This window comes from Mandrillus leucophaeus, unplaced genomic scaffold (genome assembly GCF_000951045.1).
Source record: "Mandrillus leucophaeus isolate KB7577 unplaced genomic scaffold, Mleu.le_1.0 Scaffold730, whole genome shotgun sequence".
In the NCBI taxonomy this organism is placed as follows: domain Eukaryota; kingdom Metazoa; phylum Chordata; class Mammalia; order Primates; family Cercopithecidae; genus Mandrillus; species Mandrillus leucophaeus.
This window is the reverse complement of record NW_012107920.1, coordinates 1,678,222-1,695,659: the sequence shown is the minus strand read 5'-3', so window position 1 is coordinate 1,695,659 and position 17,438 is coordinate 1,678,222. Positions and strand designations below refer to the sequence as shown.

At 38.5% G+C, this 17,438-nt stretch overlaps 1 protein-coding gene across 1 annotated transcript in view; it reads left to right on the top strand.

Moving 5' to 3' along the window:
* The window catches only part of LOC105528757 (tetratricopeptide repeat protein 6), a 75,878-nt gene extending 65,397 nt beyond the window's left edge, over positions 1-10,481 (top strand). The window contains exons 15-16 of the mRNA XM_011965640.1: positions 9,200-9,425; positions 9,913-10,481. Of these exons, the coding sequence (XP_011821030.1) occupies positions 9,200-9,425; positions 9,913-10,049 (363 nt within the window). The 3' untranslated portion in view covers positions 10,050-10,481. The remainder of the gene's footprint in view (positions 1-9,199; positions 9,426-9,912) is intronic.
* Positions 10,482-17,438: the final 6,957 nt, after the last annotated feature.

The following is a 17,438-nucleotide window of genomic DNA, read 5'->3' as shown; positions in this document are numbered from 1 at the left end:
CTGGTCGGGCTGCAGCAGCTGACCAGCACGGATCGTCCGGCACTCCCCAGTGAGATGAACCCAGTACCTCAGTTGAAAATGCAGAAATCACAGGTCTTCTGTGTCGCTGGCGCTGGGAGTTGGAGACTGGAGCTGTTCCTATTCGGCCATCTTGCTCCCTGCTTTTCTAGTTTTATGAGGTGCATTATTACAGTGTTTATTTGAAATCATTCTACTTTTTTGATGTAGGCATTCAACTCTATAAACATCCTTCTTAGGTTTGCTGCATTTCGTAGATTTTGGTATGTTGTGTTTCCATTTTCATTTGTTTCGAGAATTGTTTTGTTTTCCTTCTGAATTTCTTTATTGACCCAATGGTTGTTCGAGGCATATTATTTAATTTTAATTTGCTTATTTAATTTCCAAAGCTTCTCTTGTTGTTGATGTTTTATTCCATTGTGGTCTGAGAAGATAGTTGATATAATTTTGATTATTAATATTTGTTGAGACTTGTTTCATGTTCTAACATGTAGCCTATCCTGGAGAATATTCCATATACTGATAAGAATGGGTATTCTGGCCAGGTGCGGTGGCTCATGCCTGTAATCCCAGCACTTTGGGAGGCCAAGGTGGCCAGATCACAAGGTCAGGAGATCAAGACCATCCTGGCCAACATGGTGAAACCCCGCCTCTACTAAAAATACAAAAATTAGCTGTGCATGGTGGTGCGTACCTGTAGTCCCAGCTACTCAGGAGGCTGAGGCAGGATAATTGCTTGAACCCGGGAGGTGGGAGCTGAGATTGCACCACTGCACTGTGGCCTGGTGACAGAGCAAGACTCCGTCAAAAAAAAAAAAAAAAATGAGTATTCTGCAACTGTTGGATGAAATGTACTGTAAATGTCTGTAAGGTTCATTTGGTCTATAGCGCAGTTTAAGTCTGCTGTTTGTTGATTTTCTGTCTAGATAATCCATCCAATGCTGAGTGCGGTATGGAAGTCCCCAACAATTGTTTTATTATTAATGGGTCTAAGTCACTCTCTTTACCCATAATAATTGCTTTATATATATGAGTGTTCAAATGTTTGGTGCATTTGTATTTACAATTGTTATATTTCTTGCTGAACTGATCTCTTTATCATTATATAATGATATTGTTTGTCTCTTACGTTTTCTTTCCTGATGTCTATTTTGTCTGATATAACTGCTTCTTTTGGGTTCTGTTTTGTAGGAAATATCCTTTTACATCTCTTAACTTTCAGTCATGTGTCCTTAATGGGTGAAATGTGTTTCTTGTAGCCAGCATATAGTTGGGTTTTGTTTTATTATCCATTCAGTCAGTCTATATCGTTTAATTGGGAAATTTAAACTGGTTATGTTCAGAGTTCTTTTTGATAGGTAAGGACGTATTTATGTCATTTTGTTGTTTTCTTATTGTTTTCTATATTTGTTCCTTTCTTTCTTATTGCTTATCTTTGATAATAATATTTGGCAGCTTTCGATAATGATAACATTTGTTTCCTTTCACTTTCTCCATTGTGTGTCTGTTGTTTCAGTGAGTTTTATATTTTAGTGTATTTTTTATGATGGTGGATATTGTCTTTTGGCTGCCAGATGTAAAAATCTCTTAAGCAGTTCATGTAGGACTGGTCTTATACTGATGAATTTCCTCAGTCTTTGTTTGTCTAGGAAAGACTTTCTCCATCATTTTTGAGCAATAACTTTGATGGGTATAGTATCCTTGCTTAACAGTTCTTCCCCTACCACCCCCCAGCACTTTGAATATATCATCCAGTTCTCTCCTGGCTTATAGGATTTCTGTGGCGAAATCTGCTGTTAGTCTGACAGAAATTCCTTTATATGTGACTTGATGCTTTTGGTGTTTTTAAAATTCTCTCTTTGTCTTAGACTTTTGATAGTTTGATGATAGTGTGCCTCACAGAGGGCCTTTTTGGGTTGAATCTGTCTGGGGACATTTGAGGTTCCTTTATCTGTATGTATATCTCTTCCAATATTTGGGAACTTTTCAGTTATTATTTAACTGAATAGGTTTTCAATGACTTTTTCTTTTGAACTCCCAAAATTGAATGTTTGTTCACTTGATGGTATCCTCTATATGATGTAAGCTTTCTTCGTTCGTTTTTATTCTTTTTGTTATTGTTGTCTGACTAGGTCATTTCTGAAGACCTGTCTTCAAGTTTAGGAATTATTTCTCCTATTTTACCTAGTCTATTGGTGAATGTCTTGATTGTATTTCTTAAATTACATTCATTGAATTCTTCAGTTCCAGGATTTCTCTTTGGTTATTTTCTTATGATATCTATATTTGTTTGATTTCTCATCTAAATCATGAATTCTTTTTTTGATTTCTTTGTATTGCTTATCTGCATTCTTTTGTTCTAAATTTCTTTAAGGTGAGTATTTTGAATTCTTTTTCAAACATTTCACAAAATTTCTTTTCTTTGGGGTCTGTTACTGGAGATTTATTGCACTCCTTTTGGGGTGTATTTCTTTGCTTTGTCATGTTTCTTGTGTCCTTACATTGATATCTGCTCATCTGGTGTAACCATCACTTCTTCCAATTTTATTAAGTAGCTTTCATAGGGAAAGACTTTTTTCTGCAGATGTATCTATAAAGTAAGTTGAATAGGGTACTTTGGCTTAGGTTCTGGGTGGGCACCATAGAGTGGTATAGTCTGCATATGATTACTTCATCTATAATCAATGTCAGTGGTGTCTGTGAGTTCCTTGGTGGCTTAGGCTGTGGTTATTAGTGGACACTGTGGTGAAACTTTACTGGAGGTGATGATGCCAGGCAGTCCAGTCCTCAGGCCCTGAGGTAGCACATGGGGGCTGTTGCAGGCAGTGGTTTTCCCTGGGTGGGCAGTCTTTGTGCTCCTGGCAGGGCACATAGGCACTGGCAGTGAGGGCAGTAGGCTGGGAAGGTCAGTCTTTAGGCCCCTGGGCTGGATGTATAAGCACTAGTGGTGTCCATGGCAGGGTAAGTGTGGTGTGAAATGTTATAATTTTAGTTTTCATTGTAGAAATACTATCTTTTTCCTGGTGATTTTTTTTATTGTCTTTGAGACTTTGAGGGTAAGAGGTTTGTGTGTGTGTGTCTTTAAGATGAGAGATATCAATTTACACTCCAATGTTAATAAGAACAAACTAGTAAATTGTTGGTAAAGGAGAGTGTCAGGGATAATTAGGATAAAAATCTTCAAGAATTTGATGAAGTTAAGAGTTTGGAAGTTGCACATGTGGCCCTTGATGGGAGCAGAACACACTACCCGTTATGTCATTAGGGAAGGCAGAGGGTTTGGGCACAGTTGAATGTAGGTTTTGGTAGTATGTAACCCTATCTATTGATTATATCTTCTCCATGGATACAAGTATTAGTCACCAGTTAACAGTGGGAGTGAATGGTTAAGAAAGAAAGACAAGATGGCTAGGATTTTTAAAGAGAAGAGAGAAAATGTGAAATAATTGTGTTAGAGAGTGGTAAGATGAGCATATTAGAGTGTAGTAACAACATGAAGTCCTCATTTGAGGTTTGTAGTTTTAAATTTCAAAATGAGATCTTGAGTCTTTCTTACTTTGCATATAATTCTCTCTATACAGATTAAATACTGCTTTATGTCATGCAGTTGTTTCTGTGTTGATCTCTATCTCCTTACTCTGTAAGCTGTTAAGGGGCAGGAAGCACACTCTGCCCTCTTATCTCTACATTTCTCTGCTCAGAAAGTCCATTGATTATCATGACTTACACTACTTGAAACTCTCCTTCTTTCTTCTGAGCTCCTAACCCATATTTAGGAGTTGCTAAAACTTGATATTTTACAAGTTCATTAAAGCCCATTCTGAATTGCTCTCTCTATCCATTATCCTCAGCCGAGCTTTCTTCATATAAATGCTCTCTCAATTCGAGTTGTCATCTTCCATAAAGTCACTTGAATAGAAATGTCAGAGTCAACCATAACTTTCTGTTTCTTATGTCCTTAAGCTAATGTCATCTAATCCTGTCAGTTTTACATCTATCCTGTCAGTAGAGACAATTGCTCAAAGATCAGTTGTCTCTAACTTGACCAAACTCAGATCACCCTCTGGCTGGATCCTAGAAATGTTTATGTGCATTGTAGTTAGTTAATGTGATTAAGGCAAATAAAATTCCCAGGGCAATTTTATATTTCCATAGATGTTTAAGATCTGCATGAAAAGGAGATATTCACCTTTTTCATTCATTTGTCTTTGATTACTTATATGGGCATCATGTAGAAAAGTATTTGGTTAGATCCAAAGTGTAGTTTAAATTCTCTTTGAAGTATGGCTGTATTCCCTCCAAAGTATAGACAAATTATCTGGGCATATATTTCATGTAAAATATGTTCCATCTTTTGACTTGATATACTGGATGCCTGAGCTTTACAGTGCACACTCCCTCCAGAGACTAGCAAGCTTTGGGAATAGGTATTCAGCTATTCTAGTATGCTTTGGGCTCCGTGGAGAAAATGGCTTTTATTTCCTTTCACCCTCTGCCCTCATCACCTTATTTCTGACTATAAAGGAGGTAAGACTTAGGCTAGGAGGAAGGGTCCCTCAACTGATCTAATGAACTCTAGAGGGTTAAAAAATGTGTGTGATCTGGCTTCTTTTATCTTTAGTGACTTAATGATAACCACTTAATGTGATTTAATGATCTTAAACCACAGTTAGATGTGCTACTTGCATACATTATGAACTACAGGTGACTTTAAAAAATAACTGGATCTGCTTTTTAATGAATTACAACATAAGGGCATTAAACCAATTATTAAAAAATCAAGGCCATCTGTTGTGGTAGATGCCTTTAGCCCCTAATTGCTTCATAGTTAATATTCTGATACTTCAAGTAACCTCATTAAATTTATAGGTTTCATTTTCTAAGTAATATATTTGGCAGCTACAGTAGAAAGTTACACAGTTCGAAGTTCTTTTCTCTTACCTGAGAAAAAGAATTTGCTCTTACATGATTGAAGGTTTGCCTTGTGATGTGTAATTGTGTCTTCTTTATTGATAATTTACTGGTGAATCAAAATGAAGTCTAAATTACTTTAGGAAGAAAGTTTTGGCCTGGCTTGGACTCTTTCCCTTGCCTCATTTCTGAGAACTGGGGGTGCAGCCTTCTCTTCAGGAGAGAATCCTCTTCAAGCTCTTCACAGAATGATGTCAATCCTGTCTCCCTTCCCCCCAGCCTGTCTCAGGGTTGAGATGGATTTTACATCTTGAGCTAATTACCTCTCAAAAGTAAGAGGAAGCAAAATTCATGCAGTATTGCCTAAAGGTGATGTTCCCTCTCCATGTATATACACCGGGAAAAACATGATATATAAGTAATAATTGACAGAGTCCTTACTACTTTCTGCATATTGTTCTCAATACATTACATATTGGTTCACTTAACCCTCACATCAACACTGGAAGTGGAGTTTTATTTGTTACCTTTGTTTTACAGATGAGGAAACTGATGCAAATAGAGTTTTAGTAACTCACTCCAAGTAGAGGCAGGATATAAACCCAGCAATATGACTCTATGGTCTGGGCTCTCAGCCACTGTGCAATCAGTGTTCCATATCACCCATGATGGAAGTGAATAGAGGACAGCTCTTCGGGAAACATAGAGGAAAGTAGTTCAGTGACAGAGAGAATTTTAAGAAGGAAGGAGAGACCGAAGGTGTCCATGCCACAGAAATGTCATGGAAGACAAGAACTAGAATGTGTCCATTAGGCTTGAGGACAGCTGCAATTTTAGCAACAACAGAATTCATGGAATAGGGGAAAATAGAAGCCAGATTATGTTTGGTTGGAAAAAAGTTGAGTATTAAGTAATTGGCGAGTGGCAAGCTCTACTGTGAAAAGTGACTCTCTCTTTAAGGTAGGTTTTAAAGTAGCGGCCAGGTTTTCATCCATCAGGGAATTAGAGATTTCTAAGTTGACTAGCAGGATGTCTAATCAGCATCTCAACTATTTGTGGTGAAAGTCCAGTTAAAAAAAATTCTAGTATATTGTAATCAATATACATTGCTAAAACCCAATAAAAATGAATTACTAGAAATGTGATCAAGTGCTGGGATGTCATAGCCATGTCAAAATGCTATAAAAGTTACTTACTGTTTATTCTCAATTTTGGTACTTGCCTCTTTGCAGAGCTCTAGCAAATGGCTCCTGGACCAGGACTCCAATACTGTTTTGCAGACTAACTTGAGGGTCCCTTTCAGATCAATGATGAGTTGTGAATAATCTCAAGTCTTTGGTCTTTTCAACAAGCTGATATTTCCTCTCTCTTTTTTATACCTTTTTTTTGGTATAAGTGAGTTTTTATCACTCTTGTATGTCTTAGAACCTTATTTTGAAAAGTCTCTTGTGGTTGAGCTCTTACTCTGCTTTTTTACACAAAGTTTTACTTTTCTTTCTTCTTTTGTTTTCCTGTTTACTTTTTTTTAATTGTACTTTAAGTTCTGGGGTACATGTACACAATGTGTAGGTTTGTTACATAGGTGTAAATATGCCATGTTGATTTGCTACTCCCATCAACTCATCATTTACATATCCCTCCTCCAACCTACCACCCACTGACAGGCCCTGGTGTGTGATGTTCCTCTCCCTGTGTCCGTGTATTCTCATTGTTCAACTCCCAATTAAAAGTGAGAACATGCAGTGTTTGGTTTTCTTGTCTTGTGTTACTTTACTGAGAATGATGGTTTCCAGCTTCATCCATGTTCCTGCAAAGGACATGAACCCATCCTTTATCATGGCTGCATAGTATTCCATGGTATATATATGTCACATTTTCTTTATCTAATCTATTATTGTTGGGCATTTGGGTTGGTCTTTGCTATTGTGAACAGTGCAACAATAAACATGCGTGTGCATGGGTTTTTAGAGTACAGTGATTTATAATTCTTTGGGTATATACCCAGTAATGGTATTGCTGGGTCAAATGGTATTTCTGGTTCTAGATCCTTGAGGAATCACCACACTGTCTTCCACAATGGTTGAACTAATTTATACTCCCACCAACAGTGTAAAAGCATTCCTATTTCTCCACGTCCTCTCCAGCATCTCTTGTTTCCTGACTTTTTAATGATCAGCATTCTAAATGGCATGAGATGATACCTCATTGTGGTTTTGATTTGCATTTATCTAAACACCAGTGATGATGAGCATTTTTTCATAAGTTTGTTGGCTACGTAAAGGTCTTCTTTTGAGAAGCATCTGTTTGTATCCTTTGCTTATTTTTTTGATGGGGTTGTTTTTTTCTTGTAAATGTGTTTAAGTTCTTTATAGATTCTGGATATTAGCCCTTTGTCAGATGGACAGATTGCAAAAATTTTCTCCCATTCTGTAAGTTGCCTGTTCACTCTGATGATAGTTTCTTTTGCTGTGCGGAAGTTCTTTAGTTTAAATAGATCCCATTTGTCTATTTTGACTTTTGTTGCCATTGCTTTTGGTGTTTTAGTCATGAAGTCTTTGCCCATGCCTGTGTCTTGTATGGTATTGTCTAGATTTTCTTCTAGGGTGTTTATGGTTTTAGGTCTTAGGTTTAAGTCTTTAATCCATCTTGAGTTAATTTTGGTATAAAGTGGAAGGAAGGGATCCAGTCTCAGCTTTCTGCATATGGCTAGCCAGTTTTCCCAGTACCATTTATTAAATAGGGAATCCTTTCCCCATTGCTTGTTTTTGTCAGGTTTGTTGAAGATCAGATGGTTGTAGATGTGTGGTGTTATTTCTGAGGCCTCTGTTCTGTTCCATTGGTTTATATATCTGTTTTGGTACCAGTACCATGCTGTTTAGGTTACTGTAACCTTGGAGTATAGTTTGAAGTCAGGTAGCATGACACCTCCAGCTAGCTAGACTAATAAAGATAAAAGAGAGAAGAATCAAATAGATGCAATAAAAAATGATAAAAGGGATAGCACCATCGATCCCACAGAAATACAAACTACCATCAGAGAATACTATAAACACCTCTATGCAAATAAACTAGAAAATCTCAAAGAAATGGATAAATTCCTGGACACATACACCCTCCCAAGACTAAACCAGGAAGAAGTCAAATCTCTGAACAGACCAATAACAAGTTCTGAAATTGAGGCAGTAATTAATAGCCTACCAACCAAAAAGAGTCCAGGACCAGATGGATTCACAGCCGAATTCTATCAGAGGTACAAAGAGGAACTGGTAGCATTCCTTCTGAAACTATTCCGATCAATAGAAAGAAAGGGAATCCTCCCTAACTCATTTTATGAGGCCAGCATCATCCTGATACCAAAACCTGGCAGACACACACACACACACACACACACACGAAATTTTTAGGCCACTATCCCTGATGAACATTGATGTGACAATCCTCAGTAAAATACTGGCAAACTGAATCCAGCAGCACATCAAAAAACTTATCCACCATGATCAAGTTGGCTTCATTCCTGGAATGCAAGGCTGGTTCAACAGACGCAAATCAGTAAATGACAAAAACCAAGTGTTATTTTTCTAATTTGTATTTTATCCTGTTGTTGTGGCCTTCTTTTCTATTTTATGCTTTAACATATTTTTATCTCTATACCGGGATCTGGGGATCTGGGATTTGGGGTAAGAGGCAGTGGGAGGATTTTTTTTTTTTTTTGAGATGGAGTCTTGCTCTTTCACCTAGGCTGGAGTGCATTGGTGTGACCTCCACGCACTGCAACTTCCGCCTCCCAGATTCAAGCAATTCTCCTGCCTTAGCCTCCCGAGTAGCTGGGATTACAGGTAGCCTGCCACCACACCCAGCTAATTTTTGTATTTTTAGTAGAGATGGGGTTTCTCCATGTTGGCTAGGCTGGTCTCGAACTCCTGACCTCAGGTGATCCACCTGCCTCAGCCTTCCAAAGTGCTGGGATTGCAGGTATAAGCCACCGCACCCAGCCAGTGGGAGCATTTTAACCCAGCCAACAGGAGTATTATATCACTGACATTATCTAGAATTGCTGACACATTGTAATAACAAAAAACAGATCAACTTTTGGTTGGGTTTACCTTTTTACATTCTCTGCAGACAATGCACCTCTGTACCTGGGATGAAATGCTTCTATTGCCCCCTTGGTATGCCACTGGCGTTAATTTAAAATTAAGACTAAAAGTGCTTCAAATTTCGGTATAGTAAGTTGCTAATTAAAATATATCATTATCTTCATATTTTGTAGGCCAGTGGCTACTTCTCAAAAGCTTTAAAATTTGATCCAGAAAATGAATATATTCTCATGAATCGAGCTATTACAAATACAATATTAAAGAAATACGAAGAAGCAAAAGGAGATTTTGCAAACGTGATTGAAAGGTGTCCATTTTGGGCTGCAGTATATTTTAATAGAGCACATTTCTACTACTGCTTAAAGCAATATGAACTAGCTGAGGAAGACCTTAATAAAGGTACACTTTTGGTAATTATTTTGGTAAGATTGCAGTGGTTGATGTGATTATTTTTAGACTACAAAAGAAGAAAATCATTAGGTCTATTTATTTAGATAAACTTACATAAGAATTAGTGGTTTTAGATATCATGTCCTTGATATAATCGATATAGATTCCTTTATGTAATGTCTTAACTTAAAGCTCTAGTAAACTGAGATATAGAGAATTATTACAAAACTATACACAAACAATGCCAACCTTTCGAAGAAAGACATTGTACTGTGTTTCCCCAAGTTAGTTTGCTTAGAAAGATTCAATATTTTTAATTTAACTAAATAGTTCTGTTGGAAGAAAAATATTTTCAAATAAAAAGTATTAAAGTTCTTGATTTCATCCATTGAGTTACTTTTTAAAAAAATATCTTATACAATTTTTGTTTGTAAGGAAATGAGACTATTTTTTGAGTGCTAGCTTAAACATATCTTGATTTTTTTTTCTTTTGCAGCCCTGTCTTTGAAGCCTAATGATGCTCTAGTATATAATTTTAGAGCAAAAGTTCGTTGTAAAATAGGTCTGATTGAGGAAGCTATGGCTGACTATAACCAAGCACTTCATCTTGAAGACCATAACTCAGTTATATGATTACATAGACCGTGGTTGCTAGAGTAATTTACACAACTGTTCTCTCTGAAACTGAAACGTATTTGTTGTCTAAAAGGTTCCACCATTTTCATTATTGTATTCATTATGCTTAGTCTTCCATATAACCTTCTATGCATTTTAATAAAATGTTTGTTATACATTAATTATAAAATTTATGTCATTTTCTGCATATTTGGAATACCTTGATAACTGAATTTTTCCAAGGCTGCAAAATTTAAAGGAAAATGTTTCTTAAGGAATTAAATAGGAATGTTTCTTAACATTTAAAATATTTTCTTTAAAGTAATTCTTTTTGAAATAATACTATATATTGTAGAAAAAGTGTCATCGACCTTTTCATCAATCCTTGCTGATAATGTATTCAACAGTATACAGATTAAAAAAATAAACAGAACTGATGACTATAAAAAACTGAACTCAAGTAAAACCCTTCTCTTTTCCTTTAAACAGTGTGTATACAAGTCAATAGTCTTCCTAATACCTATATTCTTCCAATAGACAAACGTGTTTCTCTTTTACATGTGGCCTGCCTTCTAGGACAGCACCTATAAAGATTTTGGACATCATGTTTCCTTGAGATAGTTCCCTCTGCCTCTTTAATGCAGCTATCAAAGATACATATAAAATCTGTATATATTTATAATTCTTGCATTGCAGGAGTTGATGAGTGAAAATAAAACAACTAAAAACTCTTTATAGAGTGTCTCTGAGGAATCTTTGAATGAACCAGAGAACTCTTTCCCTTTGCCTCACTGATAACAGCAAGACTTCTTAACTTTTTTTTTTTTTTGGAGACGGAGTCTCACTATTGCCCAGACTGGAGTGCAGTGGCGCGATCCTGGCTCACTGCAACCTCCACCTCCCAGGTTCAAGTGATTCTCCTGCCTCAGCCTTCTGAGTAGCTGGGATTACAGGCGTGTGCCACCACACCCAGCTAACTTTGTATATTTAGTAGAGACTGGGTTTCACCATGTTAGCCAGGCTGATCTCGAACTCCCAACCTCGGGTGATTGGCCCGCCTCCGCCTCCCAAAGTGCTGGGATTATAGGCATGAGGCACGTGGCTCCAGGCCTGGCTTCCTAACTTTAAATTTACTCATATTTGCCTCATTTGGGTTGTTTCCCTTCTTGGTTTTATTCTTCCAGTACATCTCCATCTCCTCAGAGACCTGTGTTCACTGTGAGCAGGCATTTGGAAAGAATACTTCTCTCCACTCAGCTTTCTTTGTTTTTAGTTTGATGTACCAGATTTTCATAATAGGATGTTGACTTTTATTTAATTAGTCAATTAAGTAATTCTTTTTAAGAGGCAGGATCTTTCTGTCGCCCAGGCTGGAATGCAGTGGCGTGATCATAGCTCACTGTAGCCTTGATCTCCTTAGCTCAAGTGACCACCCTGCTTCAGCCTCCCAAGTAGCTAGGACTACAGGCATGCAACACCATGTTTGGCTAAATTTTTATTTTTTGTAGAGGCGGGGTCTTGCTATATTGCCAGGCTTGTCTCGAACTGCTGGGCTCAAGTGATTCTCCCATCTTGGCTTCCCAAAGTGTTGGGATTACAGGCGTGAGCCACTATGCTTAGCCAGAATGTTGATTTTCATTTGTAAGCCACCATGGGATGTTTCACACTATTTCAGGAAAATTTTCTTGGTATGATGTGTGGGTCCATGTGAGGATTGGGTCACCCCTGGTGAGTTATTTTACTTGGTAAATCAGACAAATTTAATAAGCTGCTTCATAACCTCTTTCTCTCACTTATCTTCATGCCTTTTCATCTCTGCCCCAGCCACAGATGAGATTCGGACAAACCACATGCAGCCACAGACAGCCCCTGCCTCCTGCCTATGCCGCAAGTCACTCGCCGACTGCCCTGGGGCTTCTCTGTTGAAAGAGGTGATAGAGGCTGTGGGATTCTCAGTGCCTGCCCCTATGTGCTGTGGACGTGCAGGGGACAGTTCCTGTCTGATGAACCTTTTTGGTGATGGGAGAAATGAACTGGTAGATAAATTCTAACCTCTTCCGTCTCTTCTTGCTGGAGTGTTCTGAGACACTGAGTGTACACGGCTCCATGGAGGATAGTCCAGAGTGATTATGCAATTAGTTGTACTTACTGGTGGCCACTTTCAAATCACACTTCATGCTGGTGCTTCTGTCTTCCTTGCCTGACCCTCCCTTCTCAGTGTCCCTGCTTTCCTGGGATTGTACTTCTCGATAAAGTAGTAACACAGAAGCATTTGCCTTGGGGTCTACTTTCTGGTGGGAGCCCAGGCTGAGACAGTTAGTAATTTAATATTTTTTTCTAATTGTACACAAATCCTTGTAACACGAGGCAGGATGTGATAACTATTGGGGAAATGATACAATCCAAGGGTCATGCGAGCAGAGTAGGACAAAACATGTCTAACTTTTCAAAATGCTGTATGTCCCCTGGCTCATATCCCCTTGGCACCCACAGTTTCTGCATGCACTGACAGAATCCTATTGCAAGCATCTGTGATTTTCCACGGGAGGCATTTCTTTCTCTCAGCCCATGCCCAGGCCAGGCTTTCTGAAGAGGAGCTGATGACACTAGGAGGAACCTTCAGCTAATGACAGAAGGGAATTAAAGGATAAACTCTCAGCTCCCTTGTCTCTTGAAGGGATAGCTCTCCCTGACTTCCCCAGTGGGATTAAACCCCAGTGACCTGCCATATAATTTTTTCTGTGGCCACACCTTTTGTTGGCTTTTTCCCTTCCCTGTCTTATCTCCCTCTCCCCTGGCAAAGACAAAAGCATGCTAGGATCTCCTCCCAAGTAAACTACTTGCACTTAAATAAATAAAACCTGTCTCAGGATCTAAGATGGCAGCACTGAGGAAGAAGCATTTAAGCTGGTCCTGAGCAGGAGAAAATGCCCATGGGCAGAGGTGCTGAATAGTAAGACTCTCTATACAGACTGAATGTCAGGACAGAGATACAGCAGTGAGAAAATAAAGAAGCATATTGTGGAGAGGGGCTGGAGCAGAGTTTTTGTGAGTAAATTATAGAAGGAAAATAAGGCTCTGTAGTCAGAAGGAGGTAGAGAAAGAGGGTTTTTTTTCTTAGTCATTTTTTCTCCCTCAGTCTTCACATTAGTAGACTGCAGGTATTTTAGCATCGCCGATAAAATTGGACATATTAAAATTGATCAGTACTCTACAGAAAAAGGTTTACCTTGTCCTGTATGTGCTCCACTCTGAGAGTTGGAAGATCCAGGGCAGATAAAGGGAAGGATAGCATGATGAAGGAAGGATTGAGAGGATGGAGAACGTGGAAGAAAGTAACTTCAGGAGGTCATAGGATGTAAATGAGGTACTCATGCCCCAAGGGAAAAGGAAAAAGATGCCTAGCTTTCATCTTTTCTAATTAACTTTGCTTGGTTTTGATCGCTTCAGAAGGTTCCCTGAGTCTACATGCTTCTCAGTTGTAGGACTTACTGGTTGGGTTTCATTTATTTACAATAAGTACACAAACACACACACAGGACTTCGACTGATGGTTATCTCTGGAAGGTAAAATTGGAGGGAGAAAGGAGAAAGGGAGCAGAAGATTTTTCACTTTATTAAAATTTGTTTATACATCAAGATGAAAGAAGAGTGGTAGAATTATGGATGACTTTTTCAATTTTATGCACTTCTGTATTGTTTTCAGTTTTTTTTTTTTTTTGGTTAATTTATGTATTTTTTTAACTAGAATATAAGCTTTATAAGGACAGGAATTTTGTCTTTTTTGTTAAGTGCTGTATCTCCAATGCCTGTAGTGCCTGGCAGCTAATTTATGCTCATAACATATTTGTTAAATAATACACAAATTACAACTACCAGGGATCACCATTATTTTATAGATATTGTGGTGTGAATTATTTGCTTGTCATATGCCCTTCAGACATCTTGCATTCCTTCCATAAGACAGATACTGAAAGCTAAAAGTTTTGTCTCCCACATGTCATTGCAGCCAGCAGAGTTCCTGATGTGATTTAGTTTCTGCCAGTTTGATGCAATCTGATGAGGCTGAATTCAGGCAGTATCATCCAAAGCACCTTTCTGCTCATGCTAAAATAGTTGGCTAGAGTAGAATTGTTAGATTTAGCAAATACAAATATAGAATAACTGTAGTATAGTTTGGATTTGTCCCCTCCAAATCTTATGTTGAAATGTGATCTCCAATGTTGGAGGTTGGGACCTGGTGGGAGGTGATTGGATCTTGGGTATAGATCCCTCACGAAGGGTTTCACGCCACCTTTTTGGTGATAAGTGAGTTCTACCTCAGTTAGTTTACTGGAGAGTTGGTTGTTTAAAAGAATCTGGCTCCTCCTTCTCCCTTTCTTGTTCCTGCTCTCACCATGTGCCTGCTCGGGCTTCACCTTCCCTCATGATTGTAAGTTTCCTGAGGCCCTCACTGGCAGCTGAGCAAATGTTGGCACCCTGCTTGTAAAGCCTGCAGAACTGTGGGCTGATTAAATCTCCTTATAAGTTATCCAGTATCAGGCATTCTTTGTAATAAAACAAAAAGCTGACTAATAAAATCTGGTTAAATTAGAATTTCAGACAAATTATTAATAATTCAGGGCTCCCAGTTAAACACAGGTCACTCAAATTTGAATTTCAAATCAATAAGTTTTTTTAGTATATCCTATTATATGGGATATACTTATACTAAAAATTATTCCAAAATTTAGTTTCAGAAAAACATTTTCAAAAGAAAATGTTGTTGATCAGAAATTCAAATTCAAACAGGCATCCTGTGTCTTATCTGGCAGTCCTGCTCTGGAACCAGCCATCTGGCCATGGCTTCTGACCCTAGATGGATCGTATGTTTCCCTAGAATCTAGAGTTGCTGTGCCCATTTCTTTATTTTCAGGCTTCCTCTCTGGCAGAGCAGCATCTCCCCCAGTTTGGCCAGTCTTGTGTTGCTCTTCTGGGGGCCAAGCCCAGACCCTGCTTCTCCAGACTTTCCAATGATGTGAGCACCCATGTCCTTGTAGGAAACCCCTTTCTTTGTAAAAGAAGTAGATTGCCTTTGTTATCTATAACTGAACTCCTACTGATACTTTTCTGTTTCCAAGACTTTTTTTTCTAATTTAGAGCTTTATTTTTCATTTGACATGGATGGGAGTCTCTTCTCTGCAATGAGGCATTTCTATAGTTTGGTCACGGGCAGAAGAATGTAATTAGAACTAAAAACTAATAATCACAATATTTAGCACTTAGAGGTATAGCCTTCCATGCCTCACCTATGTTGCCTCTACTTTCTCTGTAGCCTCGTAAGGTAGGTAGGTATCATTTGATGAGGAGACTGAGACTCAGAAGGATTGAGTTGTATGATTGGGGTGACATAGCTAGTGAGTGGTGGGGTTGAGGTTGAAATACTGTTCTAGTGCCTGCTCTGCACTTCCTGCTCCTGTTCACCTGGAAAAATATCCAAGGCAAGATAAATGCATGTTCTATTAAACAATCTTTATTATAATGATATTAGAGCTCTTTGGCTTCCTAGTGATTTTTTGTGAAGAAAAAGTATTTCCAGTCTTTCACACTTTTTTTTGTACTGTCTTATATACATATATGTATGCCTATGTCTGTCTATCTATCTCTTCATTTATCTATCCATCCATCCTAAAATTAGATAAATGCACAATAGTAATAAGGTTATCTCAAGCTTTTAATTTGAAATACAGTCAATGTGCAATGTCTTATATTTCATCTCTAACAATAAAGGCAACATAGGAATTGACACCATGAAGGTCAACACACAGGCAGTAAGAAAGGGAGAAAAACAAAACCATTATTTGTTAAAAACCGACTATATACCAAACACCCAACTGTGGCTTAAGGTTATATATAGGTGTAGATATATATACACATATATGTATATATAGTTGTGTGTATATATATGTGTGTGTGTGTATATATATATTTTTGAGACAGACCAGGCCGGAGTGTAATGGTACGATCTCAGCTCACCACAACCTCCGCTTCCCGGGTGATTCTCCTACCTCAGCCTCCTGAGTAGCTGGGATTACAGGCATGTGCCACCAAGCCCGGCTAATTTTGTATTTTTAGTAGAGATGGGGTTTCTCCATGTTGGTCAGGCTGGTCTCGAACTCCCAACCTCAGGTGATCCACCTGCCTCGGCCTCCCAAAGTGCTGGAATTACAGGCATGTGCCACCACGCCCAGCTAATTTTGTATTTTTAGTAGAGATAGGGTCAGGCTGGTCTCGAACTCCCAACCTCAGGTGATCCGCCTGCCTCCGCCTCCCAAAGTGCTGGGATTACAGGCATGAGCCACCGCACCCAGCCAATATATTTTCTTAAATTGATTTGCTAGTATTAATCGAACTTATTTTCAAAGAAAGAATTTGTAAAAGTAAATGCATGACTATTAAAAATGTGTCATTCTACCTAAAATCATCTCATTTTATTCCAGTCATATTACATTTTGGGAAACATTGTACTTCACAGTATTATTGTTTGATGGGTATAGCTGGAAGAGTAACCAGAGTGTGGGAGGGAAGAATGTCAAATGCCAGCTGAGATGGATAAGGGAAAGAGAATGAACAGGAAACATAAGGTGATTGCCTGGGCAGACAGGTCAGAGTCAGAAGCAATAATAGCCTTTTACTTTGAGAGTCCCAGTCTACATTCTTAGTGTGTTTTTGTAACAGTAAGATCTTACTCCCAGAGCTTCTCCAATGTCACAAAAAGATTTTGTTAGTCAAAGCTTTAGACTCATTGATTTCCAAAAACAACAGGAACCTTAATGACCATTCACAATGAGGTACCAGACTTTGTTCAAAATCTCTTCCTCTTCTCACTCATCTTTGCCTGGCTAATTTATTCTCAAGAAGGGTCTTATTTCCCCATCTAGGAGAGTGGCTTAGATCTTTTGTTATATATTCCCACAGCACTGTCACCTTCTCTTTGGGAACGCCCTTCACATCTGTGTATCCTTGTTTAATGGTTGTCTTCCTCACCAGACTGGAAACTCTTCCTCACCAGACTGAAAACTCAGATTGTGTATATCTGTTCACCACTGCATCACCAATGCTTATCACAGCTCCTGGCACTTAGCAGGTGCTTCATAAATATTCGATGTGTTTATTTAAGGAAAAGACAGGTATGGACCCTCACACAGGACTCTGTGACCCAACACACTACAGATACATGTTTTACTATTCATTTATAAGATAAAGTGAGCATCCTGAGAGATTTCAGGCAAGCCTTGACAAAGCAGTGACTGCCAGCATCCTCAGTACTTTTCTTATTTAACAGTTCATCCTTAGTGTCCACACAGCTTTAACTGTGCCTAACTCATACACACACACACACACACACACACACACACACACACACAA